The sequence below is a fragment of the Castanea sativa genome, chromosome 1 (assembly GCF_040712315.1).
Source record: "Castanea sativa cultivar Marrone di Chiusa Pesio chromosome 1, ASM4071231v1".
Taxonomy (NCBI): domain Eukaryota; kingdom Viridiplantae; phylum Streptophyta; class Magnoliopsida; order Fagales; family Fagaceae; genus Castanea; species Castanea sativa.
Genome location: NC_134013.1, coordinates 75,583,675 through 75,609,432, shown reverse-complemented (window position 1 = coordinate 75,609,432; position 25,758 = coordinate 75,583,675). Strand labels below are relative to the sequence as shown.

The following is a 25,758-nucleotide window of genomic DNA, read 5'->3' as shown; positions in this document are numbered from 1 at the left end:
ATAGCCGCGTTTACTAAACACGGCTATAGATCAGGGGTGGAGCTGCGTTTTGTAGAAACGCAGTTCAAATACAACCCTGTAGCTGCGTTTTTATAAAACGTAGCTCCAAAACGTGGCTACAAAACGCGTTTGTTGTAGTGAATTGTTTGTTCATTAGATTGTGCTACATTTTTTCTTTCCACTTTCCCATGAAAGCAACGAGAATAACCATATTAAATTATTAATTTTATTTCTTTCAAACCGGAGCCTTTCGGGGAAATTTAAAAAAAAAAAAAAAATTTAAAGGTTTCATTCTAGCCCTGGTTCGAGATTTCTCTAAATAATTTTTTAAAATCGGGTTTCTTAGTGACCAAATAATGAAAGTGAGCAATGATAATAATAGGCGCCCTAAATGTTCTTTCTTGCTACAATTATTTTGATCTTCAGCTAGAATACAATACAATGGTATGATAATTACATAACATTATATCATATTCTAGCTGAAGATCAAAATGACAAAGGTACAATTAGTTGTTGTGGTCCTCAAAAAATTATTTTAAATCTCAACTTTAACATCTTATTTATCTTTGTAATTATTATTATTATTATTATTATTATTATTATTATTATTATTATTATTATTATATAGCATTAATTATTGAAAAGAATTTTTGTTGTGTCTATGGCATTAGACTACTAAGAATTCAACTCAACAATTCAATTAAATTTATTTTGCCTTCACTTCCTATTATCCATGCCCCAGTACTACCATTGCCTCCTACAATGTAATAAATAAAGAGTAAGTTATCACCCACTGATTGGTCGACATCTAACTTATAAATAACAAATTATAAGCAATTAAGCAGCTCTAAATTAACTTACCTTTATAAAAAAAATATATTACAATTTATACTTATTACGCTGAACAATAAACTTAATGACTTAATTATAGACTTATATAGTGTTTTTAAGAAAATTCCAAATAAAATAAAATAAAATTTATTTATATAAAAAAAAAACTCAAGTATGGTTTATTTAGGGTTACAGTGTAATAAATAAAGAGTAAGTTATTGCCCACTGATTGGTCGACATTTAACTTATAAATAACAAATTATAAGCAATTAAGCCGTTCTAAATTTACTTACCTTTCTAAAAAAAAAAAAATACAATTTATACTTATTACTTTAAAAAATAAACTTAATGACTTAATTATAGACTTATATAGTGTTTTTAAGAAAATTCCAAATAAAATAAAATTTATTTATAAAAAAAAAAAAGAAACTCAAGTATGGCTTATTTAGGGTTCAATATTGGTAAGGAATCTTTCGAGCATAATCTTCTCCACTCACATTTCCTATTCCCACACCCACCTATGTGTGTTTCTAATCTGACTTCTCTAGTTTCAATATTTTCATTTCTCATCGAATTTCAAAACTCATTTCCAACTTCTTTACACTCATCTTCTTTTTTTTTTTTTTTCAATTTCTTGTTCAGGTTTTTCAAATTTCTTTAGGTCAGGCCGTTCATTTGAATTAACGTCTTCAATGTGGCACTGCCACTGAGTACATTGCATATTAATTATGCACTTTGAGATGGCAAGCAAAACTTATAATTAATCATTTTTCCCCCCTTCTAATGATGAGGAAGTTCCCTAGTAGATAACACTTGGATATCTAAAATTATAACCTTAATAAAATAAATATTACTATATATTTTGAAAATCTAAGTTGAATTACATATTCTTTATGCTCTTGATAGACATGTCAAATTTTGTGTCAATCAAATATTATTTATTATATGATCTATAAGCTTATATTTTATACATACTTTTAAACTACAAAAACTTACAATTTAAACAATTTATAGATGACATAAATATTGATCTTAAATTTTCTAGAAATTTTGTGAATATGAATTATATAAGAAGAAAATGTAATCCGATAGTAGATTTGTTAAAATTCACCTCCAATAAAAAGATATTGAGTAAGGTTGTAACTTAAGATTACAACCAATTTTACAGCTAAACTTTGTCCTTAATTTGATTTCTACTTCTTAAAAAAATATAAATAAAAAGTAAAAGTTATAAAAATAAATTTATATATTTCTTTTATAAACATCCTATGCTTTTTTTTCATTTCTCTCTCAAAAAAAATTCCTCCCCGAGACACAATAGAGAAAATAGTACATATTCTTTTTTTCTTTTTAAATAATATTCCATATTCTTTTCTATAATTTTGTATTTCATTCTTTTGAACTCTCAATACATAATATTGTATTGTCCATTTATGGAATATCAATTGATCACCTTGTGTACACTCCAAGGGACACGTTCTACTTTCAAGTAAAGATTAATAAGCTAAAAATGTACCTTGTGCACACTCAGGTGGGTTTGACTATAATTTTTTGCCTTTTGCTTTTTGCCTTAAGTTTTTTTAATAAAAAAATAACTTTTAATTTTTTTTAAAATAAGCTAGATTTTAGCTTTTTGTTACACTTTAACATAAAACTTACTAAAAACTATCTCTTTTAATAAATACTATGCAAATAATTTACTTAAGCCAAATGCACAATAAGGGGTACTTTATACTTTTCAAGTAAAGACTAAAATCTAATTTTACTGATTTATTAAGATAGTTTGAGGCCTAAGGTGAAAATTTTAAAGGTAACTTTTTATATCTAAATATTACCTAAATAATATTTGTTTATTTTTATATTATAATTTTTTATTTTAAGTCTATTATTAATATGACTAATTCACTCAGAGTAAGCTAGTTTTTTTTTTTTTTTTTTTTGTTGATAAACTGCAATTGTATTCACCCAGAGTGAGCTAGTTAGTAATACTTACTATATGGGTTATGTTACCAATAAAAAAAAAATCTGTAAAAAAAAAAGACATTCGAACACTTATTTATTATATTATTTAAGTGACACAATCATATTCTTGTCACATAAATTTGTAAATTTTTGTAATAAAATTTGTATTAGCTTAAGTATTTTTGATTCACCTAAAGATAATTGGATTGTATTTCTATTAATTATATTTTTTTTGAAAAAATACTAAAGTTATTACAAATTTTACTGAAAATAGCTTACGAATTAATGTGGCAATGAGATGGTACTTCAAACACTCATTTTTTTATATTATTTAAGTGACACCTATCATATTCCTGATACATCAATTTGTAAATTTTTTGTCATAAAATTTGTATTAGCTTAAGTATTTTTGATTCACATTGGATTGTATTTCTATTAATTATATATTCTTTTGAAAAAATACTAAATTTATTACAAATTTTACTGAAAATAGCTTACAAATTAATGTGGCAATGAGATGACACTTCAAAAAAGAATAAATGAGTATTGAATTATTTCTTGTAATTGGTGATTGATAGGTCAAGAATGTATTGACCCCTTAGGTGAATTAACCAATTAATTATCCAAGTAAATTAATTAAGTAAATTTAACATGCAATACGCGTTGTAGTACAATCAAATCACCAAATAACTAAATGCAGGGGAAATTAAATTTGAAATTGGTGATTTGTTTACGAATTGGGAAAACCACTGAGGCAAAACCCCACCAGGTGAATTTAAGGTCACAACTTCCGAGAATCCACTATTATTAAAACAAGCGGTTACAAGTAAAGGAATTTGAGTACCTTATACCAACCTACAATTGAACCCTTACCCCAATACACAGTTGGACTTATAATGTAGTGACAATCTCTCCTTTCAATGCATGACTCTCAGTACGTGACTAACCAATCGATGTGCGGATCCTATTACGCGGGTGGCTTACTCCTTTACACGAATCCTAGTACATGACTAATACACCAACTTGAGAAAGATGGTTGCAAATTTCTTCAGTTCATCCATACGATGAAGATCAAGAAGCTCCTTGGTTACAAAACCCTATGGCGTACAAACGCAGCAGCTTCCTCAAGAGAAAGATGAATTAGAGAAAATTGTCTATAGTCACAATTTGAGTGACTAATCACTTTGCATCAAGTTGTATCACCTTAGACGGCCCTTAAAATATGTCTAGGGTTGTGAGAAAAGAAACCCTACATAAATAGCTTGGATATGCGTGAAAAATAGATCTAGAAATCTAAATTCCGTAATTCTCGATATATAGGTTATCTGTCGAGCTGCTATTGAGCATCGGGCTAAAATTCCCCTTTAAACCTCGATAGATACAATCTGTCGAGTTATCTGTTGAGCTATCTGTTGAGCTTTAAAATACAGCACTTCTTCACTTGTTTCTTGAATAGATTTGCATGGCTGATCAATACTTAGACTTGAACTTGAACTTGAACTTGAACTCTTGTTCCTTGAAGTATAAAACACATCTTAGATCTACCCAAATACAAGTAAAGTGCGTTTTGTCAATGGATTAGCCAATTCTAAATGACATATGTTTATAACAATTTCCACATATGTCCTAACAATCTCCCCCTTTGGCAATCCGTTACAAAACCACAACAAACAAATGAAATATGTGAGAAGTCATAAATCACTCAACTCATACTCACTTGTTGATTACAATAAAATCTAATCCTAACACAAAATCTTGAAAAGCTTTGCAAGAAAAGAGTTCATGGCATGACAGATTTTGACAACCTGTATTTCTAAAACACTTTAAACAAAACTCATCAAGGCATCTTAGTGTGAAACAAAAATAAAAGATTGCATACATAAGAAACATGTGTATAAAGAGAGAAAAGAAGCAACACATGGAGAGATAGGTGAACATGATAACAACATCATCAATTATATATATCAAAGATAAATACAATGTTTGCTATCATTAAACGGTCACAAGACCGATGTACAAAACACTCCTCCTAACAAAAAGGTCCTATGCTAACTCTCCCCCTAAATACATGATTACTCTCATACCCAAAACTACTTCCCCTTTTTGTCATGAATGACAAAGGACAAGTCACTAAGAAGCAGTCATCTTATTTTCACCAAAAAAGCTAGCATCCTCATCCTCATCCTCATCCTCATCATCATCAACATCACTGGAGCCATCATCATTGTAACTATCCTTTGAAGCCTGTGGAGATAGAGAAGGAAATGCAACAAAGCCAACAAGGCGAGCTTGACATCGTGCAATATGACCTACACGGGTGGTCACTTGACTCATATCATCAGTGAGAGTGTCAAGGCGAGCTTTCTTGCCCTGAAGCTGTGCCATGATCGCATCAAGCGTCACACCACCCACGAAAGAAGGAGCAGAGGTGGATCGAATGAAGGAGGCTAGAGGAGTTGCCATCTCAGTTTGTGGCCACTTCGGTCAAAGTTGGACCTCGCTCCATCAAACAGATGCCACGCTTAAGGCACCAATGAAGGTGAAGTGAGTAGACTCGGGATAAGAGACAAAGGAGTGGCAAATGGTCCTTATGATAGCAGAAGGAAATATAAGCTTATTACGAGTCCTTATAGACATCTATATGGGAGAGAATGAAATGAGAAGGAAAGTCAATAGTAAGGTCCTCAATGAGGGACAACAAAAAGCGAACACAAGGCTAAGTAATAGAATTATAGTGAGACAAGCAGAAAAACACCATCAACATAGAGTACCAGAATATGGAAATGAAAAGGTACGTATGCATGCATAATTCATGAGCAAGTGGCGTGCAAGAAAAATACTTCATGGGCTCAGCCCAATCCAATCCTAACAGCACACAAGGTTTCAACATAGAAACATACATCTATAATGTATGAAACATTGTGAAAATGCAAATGTAATGCAATGCATGAGCATTTAACATCATATAAACAAAACCCAACCCAAAAATTTTACGAAAAACTCATCAATTTTCAAAAACCCTAAAAGAAAAAACCCAAAACCTAGGTCTAAATGCGTGAAATGCATGAGGAATGAAGGATTGGAGAAGCTTACCAGAGGGAAAAAACAAGGATTAGGCCGAAATCCAAGAGTGTTTGAGGTTTAGAGTGAAAAGAGAGAGTTTGGGAGGTGAAAAGACAATTTCTGTCGAGAGAGAACGAGAGAAATAAGATCAGATTTTGCGCTGGATCTATTTAAAGAAAATGCGTCTCGATGGATCAAAGATCTATTGAGATACTGTTGAGCACTAATTCTCGACAGATAAATCCATCAAGGTGCTGTCGAGAATCTGTTGACGGCAAAAATACCTCAATGGATCAAACAGCTGTCGAGAATCTATCGGCCAGATGGAAACTTTCTCGATGGATTGAGAAAGCAATAGAATCTGTCGAGAAAAGAAGTCCAAGGGTCTCGATAGATAGCTATCTGTCGAGGATCTGTCGAGCTTGATAAAAACAGATTTTTCAAAGAGGAGAAAAACACAGAAATGAATGCAATTAAGCAAGCTACTCAACTAAAAATCCAATCAACATTTTGATCTTTCAAAAACACCTCTCAACAAGAAAAATGTAAAGCATTTAAGATACACACACACACACACACACACATACTAAACAAGTCTAACCAATTTTATATTTCAAAAATAAGTCAAGATAGTTTAGTGAGCATACATTAACACATGTATTCCTTGTGATGGCCAAATTACATTGTACTTGCACATGTATCAAAAGTAGTAAAGAATTTTGCGTGTTGTGTGTGAAAACATCGTAAGATTACATACGTGTCTCATGTTATGACGATTTGAGATAGGAGAAAATCAATTTAACTCACACACAATCATAACCGCTTGATGGGGGCTATCACCTTCGAGGTACATCCTATAACTCCCACATCTCCTAAAATCACGCTTGCAACCATATTTAAAAGCATTTTGATTCTTTTTGCTTTTGATTTGCTTTGCATATATATTTTTTTCTTTTGAACATATCATGCATGGGCATATATAGAGAAAGAAGAAATACCCAATTATGTTAAGCTTTAAATATCACAAGTTTGCTATGCTGAAGCATACAGATGTTATACATGATTGGCGAGCTTTAGAGGTGAGATGGTTAATTATGCCTTTCTCTTAGGATTTTTTTAGTCATTCTCGTCAAAAAAAGTGATACGAGTGTTAAGTATAAGAGATTACTTAATCTTATTCATCACAAACATGAGTCATAAAGCTCACTTGCTTAGTTGTGCATTGAGATGCTCATCTAAGCTACAAAAGATACAAAATTTAGAAAACTTTGTTTCAAAGGCCATCCAAGGTACACAAGTACCATTGTACACAAAACACACACTGTTTTTGTATTTTTCTGATTTTTCAATTTTTTTATTTTATAAAAAAACAAAAATAAAGCAAAACTGAAACAAATAAACAAAAACATGTTAAACAAAGTATAGCATAAAACTAGACTAACTCATAAACAAGAAAGCAAAACACACAAGTAATGCATAAGCAAAAATAGAGGGAGAGAGAAAAAGTGACTAAATCACTTTGAGCCTTCTTCCTTCCACACCTTGGAAGAACCTTTCTGTTTGGCGAACTCTTGATCCGGCAGTGAGGGAGAAGAGTTGAAACCGTTCAAGTTCGAAAGGAATATGAGAGACTTAAGAAGATTTCCAAAAGAAGCAAAAGAGGATGGAAAGTGATGCTGGTTTCCAGATAGGATCATACTATTGCTTTGTTGAGTGGCTAATCACTTGTAGCAATTAGATTGAGTAAGTTCTGTAGCTCCATAGTGATGACAGAGATGTTGCTTCTTTTGTTTATACTTTTGGTTGTTACCCTTCTTAGTCCTAGGGTTTTTAGTCTCTTTCTTTTCAAGCTTATGGAGTGCTCTTAAGATAGATTTACCTTTGTCTATATTCTCACTAGCTAAAACAGTTTTAACACCATTGTTCTCGGAATCAACATTATTAGCAGGTGGAACAAACACAATAGTACTAGAAGAAGCAATATTAGGAGAAGAGAAATCATACCCCAAACCGGTTCTATCGAAAGCAGATTTCTGAAAGCTATGCACCTTATCAAGCTTTGCACTGGAAGTCTCCTCCAATCGAGCTCTAACCTGTCACATCTTCTATTCAAGCTTTTTGGTCTTTTTAGCCAAGAAGTTATTCTTAAACCGCAATGCTCCAATGGTTTGATTTGCCTCATCAATCTTTGTAAAGAGCTCTTCTCGGTCTAGTTCCACATCACTGAGCTTCTTGGTGGCCAACCTATACAGTTTCTCGCGCTTCTCTTAAACTTTGTACAACTTAAAATAGGCTGCATGGATGTCATCTTGTTCATCCATTTTCTCAAAGTTAGATTCCACCAAGTCCTTTTATTCATCCATCTCTTCAACAATCCCCTCAATAGGATTTACTGTGGCAGTGAAGGCATTTAAGATTCTCTCGTCATCATTATTTAAATCATTTTCAGGCTCAGTGTCACTCAAGGTAGCAGCAAGGGCTTTGCTTTTCCCAATGGTCTTGAGATAAGTTGGACTTTCTTGTTTCATGTGTCTAAAACCTTGACATTCGAAGCACTTTGGGCTGGAGGGAACAATGTATTGACCGTCTTTAGCATCCTTCTTTCCTCTATCTTGACTCTTGAATTGAGAGGAACTAGATTGCCTATGGTCCTTATTGAAGCCTTTCACATTGGCATTCTTCATGAACTTCTTATATTGCCTTGTGATGTAAGACTTCATCATGGAATCTTCATCATTAGAAGACTCATCAGTGTCACTGCTTTTGGCCTTCAATGCCATGTTCTTGCTTTGTCAAAGGAATTCGGTCAATGTCCTTTGATTCCTCAATGGTGGTGATCTTGGCATGGAATCTCTTTGGAAGAAATCTGATTACCTTTCTAACAATCTTGAGTTTTGGAATGGTTTCCCCAAGATTAAATGCAGAGTTCACTATATCCTTCAGCTTGGCATAGAACTGATCAAATGACTTATCCTCCTCCATCTTAATCTTTGCAAAGCTCGTGGTAAGCCTTTGAAGTTTTTAATCCTTGACAACCTTAGTTCCTTCATAGGTTGTTTAGAGGATGGTCCATGCTTCCTTAGCAGTTTCAGTGGAGGATATCTTCTTGAACTCCTCATTTGTGACCGCACTAAATAACGCATTCAATGCTTTACTGTTGAAGTTTTCCGTTTTGATCTTAGCATCATCCTAATTAGCCGGCGCTTCCTTTAGCTTAGTCCAGCCTATCTCTACAGCTTGCCATACCTTCTCATCTAAAGACTGCAAGAAAGCTCTCATTCGTACTTTCTAATATACATAATTAGTGCCATTAAATAAAGGAGGTATAATTAAAGATTGTCCTCTATCCATGACAAACAGGGGTCAATGGATCACACAGCAAAGATTAACCCTAATCAGAGTGTGCCCGCTTTGATACCACTTGATAGGCCAAAAATGTATTGACCCCTTAGGTGAATTAACCAATTAATTAGCCAAGTGAATTAATTAAGTCAATTTAACATGCAATACACGTGATAGCACAAACAAATCACCAAATAACTAAATGTACCGAAAATTAAATTTGACACAGGCGATTTGTTTACAAATGGGGAAAACCACTGAGGTAAAATCCCACCGGGTGAATTTAAGGTCATTACTCTCGAGAATCCACTATTATGAAAACAAGTAGTTACAAGTAAAGGAATCCCAGTACCTTATACCAATCTACAGTTAAATTCTTACCCCAATACATAATTGGACTTGTAATGTACTGACAAACTCTACTTTCAATGCACAGCTCCCAATATGTGACTAACCAATCGATGCGCAGATCCTAGTATGTGGCTTACTCTTTTGCACGAATCCTAGTACGTGACTAACACACTAACTTGAGAAAGATGTTGACTGCAAAAGTTCTTCAGTTCATCCACACGATGAAGATCAAGAAGCTCATTGGTTACAAAACCCTATGGCGTACAAATGTAGTAGTTTCTTCAAGAGAAAGATAAATTAGGGCAAATTGTCTCCAGTTACAATTTGAGTGAATAATTACTTTGCATCAAGTTTCATCACCTTAGACGGCCTTTAAAATAATCCTTATATATGTGTAGGATTGTGAGAAAAGAAACCCTATACAAATAGCTTTGATATGCGTGAAAAAAAAAATCTGGAAATTTGAATTCTGTAATTCTCGATAGAAAGGTTATCTGTCGAGTTGCTGTCGAGTATCGGGCTGAAATTTTCCTTAAAATCTCAATAGATACAATCTGTTGAGCTTTAAAATACAGCATTTCTTCACTTGCTTCTTGAACAGATTTGCATGACTTCAATACTTGGACTTGAACTCTTGTTCCTTGAAGTATAAAATACATCCTAGATCTATCTAAATACAAGTAATATGTGTTTTGTAAGAAGATTAGCCAATTCTAAATGACATACGTTCATAACAATTTCCACATTTGTCCTAACAGTGACATATCAATTTATAAGACTTACGGAATAAAACTTGTAATATACTAGCATAATTATAATATTTTTTAGGCTTTCTTAAGTGTGGTAAAAAAAAGTGAAAATGTACATGTAACTCACATTTTATTTTTTAATTTAAAAAAGAAAAACCCCTTACTGCCCCCTTATTTAGGGCCCTTTCTATGTTAGGGGGCCTTTTAGGCCATGTCCTAACTAGCCCAGGCCAAGGGCCGCCCAATGTAGCGTAGACGTGGGTGTTGGGGTAGAAATGAGTGATGTTAAATCCAATTTGCACAAAGCAATAGACTGACACACGACATGAGTAATGTTCATATTACAAATAATGTAGTTTAGCAATTGTGCGCTCTCGAATACGTTTGTTGGGCCTAAGATGTATTTGGGCTCATAATCTATTTGTATGGTGGGCTTTCGAATTTCCTACAACGGGTGATGCTATGCTCGGCCGATCTAGTACTCAACTTTCCTGATTTTCACTATCACTTTCCCTCTTCTTCCAGGATGACTGATCTCTCTCCCTCCCTCTCTTCTCTCTCGTCTTTCCCTCCGCAATTACCAACCCCCCCCCCCCAACTGAGTCCCCCTTGCTTATTTATAGCCACATTTAGTGGAATGATCATGATCATTCCTCCTGTGAGTGGAAGGAGAGGTCCAATATTGCCTTTCCTAAGTGGATGTTTGATTTTGAGTGGGGAGGATGGCAGTGGCATTTGAAATAGCTCCACCGCTAGACTTTATACTCGGCAGGGGCATTCTCTAGGCAATGGAAGGAATGGTCCAATGCCATTTCACCTAAGTGGATGTTTGGCGATGGGTGGGAGAAGATGACAGTAGAGTTGGAACTCGTTCCGCCAGTAGGTTCTCTGCTCGGAGATGGCACCCCCTAGGTGATGCCGTGCGAGACTTCACACTCGCCGGTCATGCCGTGAGTGCTTTCACACGTGATCAGTGTTAGGTTCTCACACGTGTCATTATGTTCATGGGCCTCTGAGTAAGTGGGCTTGAAGGAAGGGGGCGCCCATACAATAGCCCCCCTTTGATTCATGCTCTGCTTATGGTGGTGAATCAGGGATCCCGGTCAGATCATGGTGATAGCTTCCCGTGAATGTCCATTCCCTACACACGGTCAGGGCAATCGTTATTGCAGATTTCTCAAAAACGGTGTCGCGCCAGGTCGTCACATCAGTAATAAAGACTGTAGTTGGTGAACCGCTCGACGGTTCGCGAACTACCTGACGATTCGTAAACCGTGCCCATGAGTGTGGGGAGGTTACCTAAAAGGAATTTGGGAGGTTTTTCCCGCTTCTGCTTCATTAAATGCCTCAGTCCTATAAATAGCCCCTTCTGGGCTATCGTTTCATTTTTTGTGTTCCTTACGCTCCTAATTTCTCCTTCGCCGAGCATTCCTCTTCTGCGCAAAAAAAACTCCTCCTTAGTTCTTCACTCCTTAGAACCCAAAGTAAGTTTTCTTTGCCTCCCTTTTTTTTTTTTTTTTTTCAATTCTTCTTTGTTTCACACCTTAGGAATGGGGTATTCTCATCTTCTCACCCCTGGGGCAGCCTTAGCTAGTTTTAGAGAGACCTTTGGTGTCCCAAAGGATGTTGACATTACGTACTGCAATATGGGCGATATTGAACTCGAGAGGGCCGCTGATTTGAAAGCGGCGTTCTTTCTGCTGATGTCAATACTTGAGGGTGGGGTTAGATTCCCTATAGACCCTCTCATAATAGGCACCCTAGGGTTCTACGGTCTGTGCCCCGACCAGCTCCCCTCAAATTTTTATAGAGTCGTTAGTTGCGTCAGCCGACTAAATCAGCTGTTTGGGTTGCAACTAAATCATCATGACATTAATTTTATGTATAAAATGTGCGGCAACTTTTCAAGTGACTATTACTTGAAAACTAGAGATATGCGAGTCCAGCTTATCTCTTGCCTACCTGACTCTAACAAAAACTCAGCCAACGAGTTTGTTCGGGTGCGCGGCAACTAGCTTGCCGTTGAGCTGCTCTGCTCACTCTCGCCACGTAATGTTGGTTGGTACCGAGAACCTTTGATTACTATGATCATGCATTTTTTCATTGTTTGAGCCATTAACTGATCAGTCTATTTTCGAATTTGCTGCAGAATCGAGAAGGTTCCTACCGGTCTCCCTAGTCATTCAGCACGGGATCTTAACTTTGTCTTGAGGTCGGAGATTTTTGTGCACGACGACGGTCTCATATGATCCTCGGCTTTAACCCGACGTACAATACTTGGCAAAACTTCAGCCAGGTGCTCTTGGTACATAGTCCGCTTCTGTCGTACATCAACGTCCGATACAAAAAATTCCTTCCTTCCGCCCTTACCACTGGCGAAGCTCGAGAACTTAGTCCTCATTATACAACTGTAGACGACATTGCTCCAGTGTGGGACGAGTCCGCCGAGCGAGTGTCCCAAAGTCGAAGAAGGCATGAAGCTATTAAACAGCCTGAAAACGCTGCCTCAGCTACCGAGGAAAGGGCGGCCGAACCAGTAAGTACTTCGGGCGCTAACTCCGTCAACGTGGGAGAAATGGTGAAGCATAGGGAGATGACCCTTGCTCGGTTCATACCTGGTGCCGGACCTGTTTCACAACCTCCACTTCCTTAAGGGACTGATTTGGCTCTTCCTATGGGCGAAACCAGGAAGAGAAAAAGAGTCGCCGAGAAGAATACTCTTGCCCCATCTGACGTCCTACCGAAGACCCCGCCCCGCGCAAGGGGTGGGTCTAGGACCCAAGAGACGCCGGTTGTCGCTCCACCAGTGGTTCATGTCGAGACGAACGTGGCGTCTTCTTCCTAATCTGAGGTGGGTTGGCAGCTCGCTTTTCAGTTGGGTGATAAGCCTTTACCGGCCAGCACCAGCGTCCGTTTGTGGGACAAGGGCGAAGGGGGAAGGGTAGCCCAGAGTTTGGTGCAAGGCCTCCTGCTGCCCGAGGACATCCATTATTTTTCAGAAGGCGATGACGAGACGCTCGTCAGGCGCCTACAATGGCACACCATTGCTGCCTTTCCCCATTCCCTTTGCTGCATTCGTTATGTTGGAAAGCTTTCTTCCCAGTTTCACTTTTCTGTTACTATTCTATCTTCAGGCTGTGCAGTTGACTGGCGTTACGGACGCGCAGTTGACTGGCGTTACGGACGGGAGGTCGAAAGACGCGACCGAGGCTGCTGAGCCGGAGAAGGCGCTAAAGGACGTGGCTGAAGGTACTGCCAAGGAGAAAGGGGAGGTTGCCGCGGCATTAGAGAGGAAGGCCATAGATGCCGAGAAGGCCCGGTGAGTGGCCGAGAGCAAGCTGATCATCCTGGAGACAAAGCTAGGCGAGATTGAGCTCAAGTTGGCGACGACGAACAGCTTGAATCTAGCCCAGGCCGATCAAATTGCCAACCTAAAAGAATCCCTCGAGGCCTGCGAGGAAAAATGGTACAACGTGGGCTTCTCGGAGGCAGAAAACTCTGCGGAACCGATCATGCACCAAGCTCAGCGCCATGGGTTAGGGGAAGGGTGGCTAGCTGCTCTTCAGGCGATGGGAGTGGCTGAGGATTCCCCACTATGGAATCCCGAGCAGATCCTTTACCCGGCCCATCCACTCCCCGCCGTTCAGAGTCAGGCCGATACTACTGATGATGAGGAGACCCTGAGCATGAGGGACCTTGTGCGGGATATTAATGTTCATGTGGAGACATCTGAATCGGAGGTTACGAGAAATATCCGTACTGGAGCCGACGTTGTTCAAGGCCAGACCCCACCGATGATCCAGACAGTTGGGAGCGGAACCGAGCTGCCCCTTACTCCCCCCGCACCAACTGACCTTGCCGTTTGAAAATCTAGCACTGTTTCTTCTCCTTTTTATTGGTTTTTATTTTATGATCCTAACTTGCCGGGCTGTGGCGATGGAACAATTTCATTATCTCTTGGATAACTTTGAGTAATATTATTTAAACATTGCTTGTGTTTCCCTATTGCTTGTTTGATTACCGTCGATTCTGCACATGTTTAAGGTTAGGTCACTCATCATTCCTTACTTTCTCACTTCTTGGGGGCGGGGACTAGCCCTTTCGCCCTTAGGATGTGCTTACCTAGGTTCTTGGTCGCTCGGCCCCATAGGACGGATTTTTGTCCTTAGATTGGAATAGCTTAAGGCTTACTCCTGCTCGGTGATAAGGATTGGACCGAGGATAGGCCTGTCCTTAGACAATGTGTAGTTTAAGGTTTTCACCTGCTCGAAGATAGGAATTGAACCGAGGATAGGTCTCTATCCTTAGAAGGTGTAGTTCAAGGTCTCCACCTGCTTGGGGATAGGAATCAAACCGAGGATAGGTTTCTGTCCTTAGACAACGTGTAGTTTAAGGTTTCCACCTGCTCGGCAATAGGAATCGAACCAAGGATAGGTCTCTGTCCTTAGAAGGTGTAGTTCAAGGTTTCCACCTGCTCGGTGATAGGAATTGAACCGAGGATAGGTTTCTTTCCTTAGACAACGTGTAGTTTAAGGCTTCCAACTGCTCTGCGATAGGAATCGAATCGAGGATAGGTTTCTATCCTTAGACAATGTGTAGTTTAAGGTTTCCACCTGCTCGGTGATAGGAATTGAACCAAGGATAGGTTTCTGTCCTTAGACAACGTGTAGTTTAAGGTTTCCACCTGCTCGGCGATAGAAATCAAACCGAGGATAGGTTTCTGTCCTTAGAAAATGTGTAGTTTAAGGTTTCCACCTGCTCGGCGATAGGAATCGAACCGAGGATAGGTCTCTGTCCTTAGAAGGTGTAGTTCAAGGTTTCCACCTGCTCGGTGATAAGAATCGAACCGAGGATAGGTTTCTGTCCTTAGACAACGTATAGTTTAAGGTTTCCACCTGCTCGGCGATAGGAATCGAACCGAGGATAGGTCTCTGTCCTTAGAAGGTGTAGTTCAAGGTTTCCACCTGCTCAGTGATAGGAATCAAACCGAGGATAGGTTTCTGTCCTTAGACAACGTGTAGTTTAAGGCTTCCACCTGCTCGGCGATAGGAATTGAACCGAAGATAGGTTTCTGTCCTTAGACAATGTGTAGTTTAAGGTTTCCACCTGCTTAGTGATAGGAATCGAATCGAGGATAGGTTTCTGTCCTTAGACAACGTGTAGTTTAAGGTTTCCACCTGCTCGGCGATAGGAATCGAACTGAGGATAGGTTTCTATCCTTAGACAACGTGTACTTTAAGGTTTCCACCTGCTCGGCGATAGGAATCGAATCAAGGATAGGTCTCTGTCCTTAGAAGGTGTAGTTCAAGGTTTCCATCTGCTCGGTGATAGGAATCGAACCGAGGATAGGTTTCTGTCCTTAGACAACGTGTAGTTTAAGGCTTCCACCTGCTCGGCAATAGGAATCGAACCGAGGATAGGTTTCTGTCCTTAGACAATATAGGAATCGAATCGAGGATAGGTTTCTGTCCTTAAACAACGTGTAGTTCAAGATTTCCACCTACTCGGTGATAGGAACCGAACCGAGGATAGGTTTTTGTCCTTAGACAACATGTAGTTTAAGGCTTCCACCTGCTTGGCAATAGGAATCGAACCGAGGATAGGTTTCTTTCCTTAGACAATGTGTAGTTTAAGGTTTCTACATGCTTGGTGATAGGAATCGAACCGATGATAGGTTTCTGTCCTTAGACAACGTGTAGTTTAAGGTTTCCACCTGCTCGACTATAGGAATCGAATCAAGGATAGGTCTCTGTCCTTAGAAGGTGTAGTTCAAGGTTTCCACCTGTTCGGTGATAGGAATCGAACCGAGGATAGGTTTCTGTCCTTAAACAACGTGTAGTTTAAGGCTTCCACCTGCTCGGCGATAGGAATCGAACCGAGAATAGGTTTATGTCCTTAGACAATGTGTAGTTTAAGGTTTCCACCTGCTCGGTGATAGGAATCAAATCGAGGATAGGTCTGTCCTTAGACAACGTGTAGTTTAAGGTTTCCACTTGCTCAGCGATAGGAATCGAACTGAGGATAGGTTTCTGTCCTTAGACAACGTGTAGTTTAAGGTTTCCACCTGCTCGGTGATAGGAATCGAACTCAGGATAGGTCTCTGTCCTTAGAAGGTGTAGTTCAAGGTTTCCACTTGCTCGGTGATAGGAATCGAATCGAGGATAGGTTTCTGTCCTTAGAAAATGTGTAGTTTAAGGCTTCCACTTGCTCGGCGATAGGAATCGAACTGAGGATAGGTTTCTGTCCTTAGACAATTTGTAGTTTAAGGTTTCCACCTGCTTGGTGATAGGAATCGAACCGAGGATAGGTTTCTATCCTTAGACAACGTGTAGTTTAAGGTTTCCACCTGCTCGTCAATAGGAATCGAATCGAGGATAGGTCTCTGTCCTTAGAAGGTGTAGTTCAAGGTTTCCACCTGCTCGGTGATAGGAATCAAATCGAGGATAGGTTTCTGTCCTTACATTTGTGATTCTCTCTATATTTATTGCTCGACAATAATAACTCAAAAGCAATGGGGTCAAATGCACCTGCATGGGTAGGTTTCGTCATATTAGATACGTGATAATGCAAAGTTACATCTAGTTTACACCTTTGGAACATAACCGGTCAATGATAGAACTTTTTCAAGTTGTGAACATTCCATGGCCGGCGAAGGGGTTTTTCCTCCAAATCTTCTAATTAGTACGCCCCCGCACCAACAATAGCGGTTACCCGGTAGGGCCCTTCCTAGGACGGAGCTAGTTTCCCTACATTAACGTCTCGTGTGTTCCCTACGACCTTGCGAAGTACCAGATCCCCAGCGGCAAACTCCAGTCTCCTCACACTTTTGTTGTATCTCTGGGCAAGCTTTTGCTAATACTCTGCTAGTCGAATGATGGCCGCTTCTCGGTGTTCCTCTAGTAAGTTCATCTACCTTGCCATTAGCTTCTCGTTCTCGTTCGGAGCGAATACTGCAACCCGGGCACTGCATAGGTTCACTTCGACGGGGATAACAGCCTGTGCCCCGTAAGTTAGAGAAAATGGTGTTTCTCCCGTGGATCTCCTGGGAGTTGTTCGGTATGCCCATAGAACGCTTGGCAACTCCTCGGCCTATCTTCCCTTGTCGCCCTCCAGCCTTTTCTTCAATCCGCTCACGATGGCCTTATTGGTTGGTTCTGCCTGGTCGTTACTCTACGGATATGCTGACGTAGAATACAGGTTTCGGATACCGAGGTTGTTGCAGAACTCTCGGAACGCCTTGCTGTCGAATTGTAGACCATTTTCCGAGGCTAGGGACTTCGGTACGCTAAATCTTGTTACAATGTTCCTCCATACGAACCTCTTGACATCAACATCTCGGATGTTTGCAAGTGCCTCCGCTTCTGCCCACTTCGTGAAGTAGTCTACGGCCACTAGCACAAACCTCCGGTTGCCTGGTGCTCAGGGAAATGGCCTTACTATGTCTAGACCCCAATGGGCGAATGGCCACAGGCTGCTTACTGTGTTTAAGTTCCCCGGCGGGCTGATAGATCATCGGTGCGTGTATTTGGCACTGCCCGCACCTCCGGGAATGCTCGGTTGCATCTTTCCTCATCCGCGGCCACCAAAATCCTTGAGTCATTTCTCGGTGAGCCAATGAATGTCCCCCTATGTGGCTACTGCACACGCCCTGGTGCAGCTCGGTCAAAAGCTCTTCAACCTAATTGGGACGAAGACACTGCAAATACGGCCCTTCGAATGATCTTCGGTATAATTTCCTATCGGCAGACAACCAGTACCGAGTAGCGGTGTGTCGCACCCTGGCTGCCTCTTTCTCATTTTTCGGGCTCGGTCCTCCGCAAGGAACTCAATGATAGGGTCCATCCTGTAACTCTCGGCTGTGGCGATCTGTGTGACCGGCGTCCTGGCGGCAATACTTGGTTCCGGCACTAACTCCACTCTGATCAACTGAGGTACCATGTCAGCTATTGATGATGCCAGCGTTGCTAAGGAGTCAACGTGCCGGTTCTGCCCCCGGGCTACCCATTCAATCTTGACCTTTGAAAAATTACCCATGGTTTGCTTTACCAGCTACAGATATTCAATCATCCAAGAGTATTTGGCCTCGAAGTTCCCCTGCATCTGGTTCACTACTAGGAGAGAATCCGAGTAAACTTCCACCTCTTTGGCTCCTAGATCCGCGACGACTCTAAGTCCGGCTAGAAAGGACTCATACTCGGCCTCATTGTTAGAAGCCCTAAAGCCTAACTTGAACGAGTGCTCTAGCTTTAGCCCTTCCGAGGTGATGACCACAATTCCAGCCCCCGCTCCTGCTGAATTGGATGCGCCATCCATAAATACTTTCCACAGCTTGACCTTCGCGAGGCAGACTACATTCGTACTTCTCGGTGAGAACTCGGCAATAAAATCCGCAAGTACTTGCCCCTTCATCGAGCTCCTCAGTTTGTATCTGATGTCAAAGGAGCCTAGCCAAGTCCCCCATTTAGCTATCCTCCCCGTAAAGTCAGATCTTCTCAATAATGACTGAAGTGGATACTCGGTCAAGACATGGACGGTGTGAGCCTGAAAGTAATGGGGCAATTTTCGGGTGGCAAGCACGAGCGCCAGCACCAGTTTCTCTAGTGGTAAATACCTAGTCTCGGCGTCAACTAATGTCTTGCTGATGTAATAAACCGGGAGTTGTACACCACTATCCTTCAATAGCACGGCGCTGGCTGCGTGCTCGGACACCGAGAGGTACATATACAGGTCTTCTCCTGGTTCCGGGGCTGCCAACATCGGTGCCCACCCAAGGTAGTCCTTAAGATCTTGGAAGGCTCTGTCACACTCCACGTCCCATTGAAACCCCTTCCACTTCTTCAAAAGCTGATAAAATGGTTGGCACCGATCAGCAAACTTGGAAATAAATTGGTTGAGAGTAGCCAGCATGCCAGTCAATTTTTGAACCTCTTCCGGATTGCTCGGTGGTTTGATATGCATCACGGCTCCAATCTGATTGGGGTTAACTTCGATTCCCTGTTTGGTAATCAAATAACCCAGGAACTTACTGGATCCTACCCCGAAAGCGCACTTCTCGGCGTTAAGGCGTAGCCGGTGTCGCCGAAGTATCCCGAACACCTCCTTAAGGTTGTCAATGTGCTGCCTTTCTTGTTTGCTTTTTATCACCATGTCGTCAATGTATACCTCAACCGTATGTCCAATCTTATCTCGAAACATCCTCGTCATCATTCGTTGATAAGTGGCTCCCGTGTTCTTCAATCCGAATGGCATTACGGTGTAGTGATAATTAGCATCGGGCGTTATGAATGTCGTTTTCTCCTGATCCTCGGTGGCTAAGGCAATCTGGTGGTAACCCTAGAAAGCATCGAGGAAGCTCATTCTCGGGTGCCCGCATGTAGCTTCCACTAATTGATCAATTTTCGGCATCGGGAACGGATCCTTTGGGCATGCTCGGTTTAGGTTGGTGAAATCAACACAAACCCTACACTTACCGGACTTCTTTTTCACGACCACCGTGTATGCAAGCCACTCTAGAAAGAACGTTTCCTTTATGGCCCTAGCCTCTCTGAGCTTCCTAACCTCTTGTCTGATGGCCTCCGTATGCTCCTTTGTGGACCTTCTCGATCTCTGCTTCTTAGGAGGACATAAAGGGTCCACATTTAGCTTGTGAACTATAAATTCGGGGTCAACCCCGGGCACCTCATATGGGCTCCAGGCGAACACATCCACGTTCCGTATAAGAAGAAGCAGTAACTTCACCCTATCCCCATCATTCAAGCCTGCCTCTATCAGGAAACTCCTTTCGCCTCCCAGACGAATTTTTACTCTCACCAGATCCTCGGCGGCGTCGGTCCCCTCGACTTGGGGCCGCTGTAATTTCTATAGGGGAGCCTTCTCGATTGACTCATTCTGCTCGGTTTGTTTGTAGGCTACGGCTATTACGCACTGTCTGGCTGCCTGCTGATCACCCCGTATCACTGCAATCCCATCTTCGGTTCGAAACTTGACCTTGACGTGCAATGTGGATGGCACAGCTCCCATGTCGTGAATCCATGACCTTTTGAGGATTGCCGTATTTGGTGAGAAAGAGGTGACCACCTCCTTACCTCCCATGTTGACTGAGAGTGAAATCTTCCCTTCCGGTGTCACCATGTGCCCATCGAATCCCATCAACGGTTTATCATATTTGGACAAATCCTCCGTCTTCAGGCCGAGCCCCCTGTATAGGTCCGGGTACATTACGTCTGCGCCACTCCCCTGGTCTTTCACTACTCTCTTTACTATGAAACCCCTCACACGGGCCATGACTACTAAAGCATCGTGGTGCGGTTGAGTGGTGCCTTCTAGGTCACCGTCGTCAAACGCTATGGGTTGCCTAGTGTACCTCGGCTTCTTCCTCGGGGATTGCTTGCCTGCGTAACCTTCTACTGATACCACGGCCAATACCCTTTTCGTCAAGGATGCTCTAATGCCTCTTGGTACCGCGTGGATGACTTCTATCACTCCTAGAGGGGGTGGGAGAAGGTTTCAACGTAGCCAACCTTCTTGCCCGGTCTCCTGATTCCTGGTCTCCATCAGAAATTCTTTCAAATGTCCTGCCTTCACTAAATGCTCCAGGTGGTCCTTCAATACCCTGCACTGCTTGGTGGTGTGCCCTTTATCTTGGTGGTAGGTGCAATACAAATTCTGGTTTCTCCTTGATGGGTCGCTTGCCATCTTGTTCGGCCGCTTAAAATACGGTTCATTTTTTATCCTTTCAATGATCCTGTGCACGGGCTCCTTAAACACCGCATTGACTCCCCCAAACGCTGGGCCGGGCTATTGAATTCTTAAATTCTTCCTGTGTCTGAGGTTCAAGCCTGTGTTCCGAGGATAATTGATGATCGGGGCCTTCCTCTTGGTCTGCAGCCGATCGTCTTCCAAGCGCTTGTACTCCTCGATACGCCTCATCAACTGCCTTATATCCTCGGGAGGCCTCAAGGTCAATGATTCTCTCAGCCCGGATTCTTCGGGTAACCCCATTTGAAAGGTGCTTGCCGCGATCTTTTCATTGCCGCCACAGATCTCGTTGTACAATTCCAGTACCGATTAGCGTAGTTGCGAAGGGTTTCCCCAGCCCCCATTTTCATCGACAATAATGCATCTATGGGTTGCGGAACCTGGCTGCAAGTCATGAACCGCACTCTAAACTCCTAGATCAGTTCCGAGAAACTATGGGCCGAACCTTTCTTCAATCCGTTGAACCACCTCAAAGCGGTTAGGTTGAGGCTCGAGGGGAAAACCTTGCACATCAAGGCATCGTTATGGGCATGTAAGGACATCATTTGAATATAGTGACTTACGTGTTCAACCGGGTCTGTCCTTCCAGTGTAGGAGTTGAATGGAGGCCGCGTGAACCTCCTCGACATTGGTGCGCTCTTAATGTCTCTCGAGAATGGAGACCGGGCAGCTTGGCGTAATGCCCTACTCATGGCATCCATGGCCACATTTCGAGGTCACCCCTCATCCAGGGAAGTTGATTCGCGGTCCGCATACTCTCGCGAACGCTCGCGATGTCGACGGGACCCAAATTGGTGGGATCCTGCCACATGGTGATTCCCCACATTGGCTGACCTTTCCCTTCGTTCCTCATGGTCCCTCCTCCTGCGTCTGCCCCAAGCTTGCAACTCTAAATTCCTCACCGCCCTACGCAGGCGCTCGAGTTCTCGATCCCTCTGCTCAAGCTCCTGGTCCCTCCTGTTAAGGTGGCTGCGGCCTGAGGCATCAGACATTGTTCGGAGGGTTTGGTACGACCCTTCTCCAGGCCCAGGCTCCTTTGCTTCCTCATGTCTTCTGTCTTCTTGCCTTTTTTGCCTCATTTCTCACCATGTAGACCCCTGCAATGATCCTCCAGAACCGCTCTTGGCATGGCTTCTGTGTCTGCTGCCAGGCATTCTCCTGTGCGTGCCTAAATAGTACCACAGCTACGTAGAAGATTCCCACAGACGGCGCTAATTGTGCGCTCCCGAATACGTTTGTTGGGCCTAAGATGTATTTGGGCTCACAATCTATTTGTATGGTGGACTTTCGGATTTCTTACAACGGGTGATGTTATGCTCGGCCGATCTAGTACTCAACTTTCCTGATTTTTACTATCACTTTCCCTCTTCTTCCAGGATGACTGATCTCTCTCCCTCCCTTTCTTCTCTCTCGTCTTTCCCTCTGTAATTGCCAACCCCCCCCCCCCCCAACTGAGTTCCCCTTGCTTATTTATAGCCACAATTAGTGGAATGATCATGATCATTCCCCTTGTGAGTGGAAGGAGAGGTCCAATATTGCATCTCCTAAGTATATGTCTGATTTTGAGTGGGGAAGGTGGCAGTGGTATTGGAGCTAGCTCCACCGCTAGACTTTATGCTCGGCAGGGGCATTCCCTAGGCAATGGAAGGAATGGTCCAATGCCATTTCACCTAAGTGGATGTTTGGCGATGGATGGGAGAAGATGATAGTAGTGTTGGAACCCGTTCCGCCAGTAGGTACTCTGCTCGGCGATGGCACCCCCTAGGTGATGCCGTGCAAGACTCCACACTCGCTGGCCATGCCGTGAGTGCTTTCACACGTGATCAGTGTTAGGTTCTCACACGTGTCATTATATTCATGGGCCTCTGAGTAAGTGGGCTTGAAGGAGAGTGGTGCCTGTACAGCAATGATTCCTGGCTTTTCTAGGCTGTTCTTCATAGTTGCAACTGATTATTTATGGGTCTGCAACTTTTCTTTGGTCGAGTGAGTATGAATTTGTAACTTACTCCTTCGTGACCAGAATTTATAAATACTTGCTTTGATTGTATAGGTGGCTTTGGTATATGAGTCTGACCATGCATATACTTTTGGAGGTTGTTTTTTTTATGCCCATTTAGTAGTTGATTAGAGAAGGATGCTCATAGCAAAGGAAATTAAGCATACTTTTGACGCTTTTACATTTCAACGTTAATCAGCTATATCATCATAATTGAAGAATATCAATATTAGGAGTTTAAGAGATGGTATCTCAATATGTGAGATCCACATTTACTGTGATAAAAATATCTTATAAAACTATTTCATTAAATAATTTTCCAGAGTTTAGGGATCTCCATTATTATGTTGGCAATTTGTAACATCCCTCTCACAAAATTGAAGATGATAACACTTAATAAGTGCTCCCTTGCTTTAATTTTGGAATATCAACACCCATTAGGCCATTATGAATGTGTATTAGTTAAACCTTGTCATTTTATGCATTGGGTTTTTTTTTTTTTTTTTTTTTAATTTTAATTATAGATGAGATAGAAATTTAACCTATAACATTTACTCCATAATAATTGTCTTTTATCATCAAAGTAAGAATCTAAGACAAAAATTAGTTTTTTATGTAAATGGGTTCGGATTCCAAATTTTTTATTTTGATAACAAAATTTTAATTGTTAAGCTAACTAAACCACTTTATGTGGATTATTTTTGAATTGTCATACGTTGAGACATTAGCTTGTCAAAATCATCACGCTCATCCTCAACTAAAGTCTACAATTGCCACCGTCCATTCCGTCCATGACTCACAAGATGCTTTGTAGGGACATTTACCCTTTAATTATGTCAATTAGTCAATGAGTCATTCAATTATATAATCAAAACAATTTCCGCCCATTATAATTCATAAGCTTTTTAAAAATTAAACAAACTAACCTCAAACCAGTATAAAATCACCAAGCCAGAAACTGAGCACCAAAAAAGAAAAAAGAAAAAAAGAAAAAAAAAAACGAAACTGCCTCTTGCCCAACATGAATAATCATCGGAATTCAACGACAAGTGCCATTGGTTTTTGCCTCCTCCCATCCGAACTCATACAAAACATTTTGCTCTATCTAGTTTTACCCGAAATCATTCGATTAAAATTAGTCAGCAAATCCTTTTCTCTCATTATCTCTGACCAAGATTTTATTAGAGCATGCAATATAAGATCAAGGTCAAGTACATGGCTCTTTGTGTACAAGAAGCGATGGCCTCGTGATTTGACACTTCACGGCTTTACTGATCAATCTCAGCGTTGGTTCCAGATTCCAATTGCCAATTCATTGAGACCCATAATTTCTCTGGGTGAAGATCTCTATTTTTTGACAGCATCTGGTAAATTTTTCCTTTTTGTCTCTAATACAAAAAAGGTAGTTATTTCTGTTAATTTGGTCACTCAGACCGTTAAAAAGATCCCTCCAAGTCCGTTGGGTCCACGAGGCACATCATCTTGGAGAAGATCCGGAATGAAATTAGTGGCTGGGCCACCTGGGTCGGATCATTTCCAGTTTTTGTTTGTGGAGCTAGTGGAAAACCGGCCCATTTTGTTTGTGTATGACTCAGAAAGTGAGAAGTGGGAGTCTATGGAAGCTAAAGAAAATGTTGCAAATTTGCCATGTCATAGTGAAAGAGAGAGTGAGAATATTTATCTTAGTGTGATTAATGGAAGAAGTGAAAGTGTTTTAATTGTAGTGAAGTCTCATGATGATGGTACTACACCATTGATTCTACGGCCACGATTTGGCAGTGGAGGTAACGATGGTGGACAATTGACCGTCCAATTTAGTTGGGGGAATGTTATTGATCGGTTACATGTGTACGGTGATGGTCACATGATGATCGTGACATCCGATGGCGTAGGTAAAATGATGTTAATGGGCATAGAACTTTGGGGCTTAAGCTTAAATGGTAGGCGTTGGCAATACATTTCAAAAGTTCCTAGTAAATTAATGGAGCAGATTACAAAGCCTCATGGGGTTATGGTGGGTTGTTTAGAGAAAAGGGATGGAATAGTTAGGGCTGCTTTGATGTCAAATTTTGAAGGTTTATGGCACATTATATGGCTAACATATGATATACAGACAAGGCATTGGATTTGGGTCACACTGCCTGATTGCAAGATGAAGGGCTCAAACATGGCTGGATTTGCCTTCTCCTCTGGCATTACCTTGTCATGATCCACACCACTAAACACCATTGGACACATAGAGCATATGTGGTGCCCCTAAATTGTATCCTATCCCTAAGTTTTGGTGAAACAAAATTTTTTTTTTTTTTTTCTTTTTGTTGTAGAAGTCTTATCCATTTGGTAACTAAGCAAATCCTATTTGGGCCAAAAAGCAAAATTTCAACTTTGAACTTTGCAGCTACGTTACAATGAGTGAGGTTATTATCTTGATCTTTAGTATAATCTAGAGGCCTTTTGCCTGCGTCTAACTTTGAGTAAAAGTCCATATTGCTAAAATTATGTGGAAATCTATTACAAACAAATAGTAAAATAGCTGGGGTATTAAAATTCTATTCTTTCCAAATACTGGATGAAAGACTTGAAGTTCAACCAGTGGCACTGTCAGATGTGTTAGAGAATGGTATTTATCTTGGTTGTATCAAGATTTTGATTTAAACCCTCCCAATATATATTGATGATGTTGTGATCGTCAGTTGAGTCGATTCG

General features: G+C 41.0%; 2 protein-coding genes across 2 annotated transcripts; one reads left to right on the top strand and one right to left on the bottom strand.

Annotated features, from left to right (window-relative positions):
* Positions 1–19,631: 19,631 nt before the first annotated feature.
* On the bottom strand, positions 19,632–20,582 carry LOC142634429 (uncharacterized). Its single transcript, XM_075808723.1, has 2 exons — positions 20,220–20,582; positions 19,632–20,147 (listed from the first exon to the last, which is right to left on the bottom strand). Exons 1-2 carry the CDS (start codon positions 20,580–20,582, stop codon positions 19,632–19,634), a joined length of 879 nt encoding a protein of 292 aa, XP_075664838.1.
* Positions 20,583–24,051: 3,469 nt separating this feature from the next.
* Positions 24,052–25,412, top strand: LOC142623924 (uncharacterized). Its single transcript, XM_075797445.1, has one exon. It carries the CDS (start codon positions 24,074–24,076, stop codon positions 25,259–25,261), a length of 1,188 nt encoding a protein of 395 aa, XP_075653560.1. The 5' UTR covers positions 24,052–24,073; the 3' UTR covers positions 25,262–25,412.
* Positions 25,413–25,758: the final 346 nt, after the last annotated feature.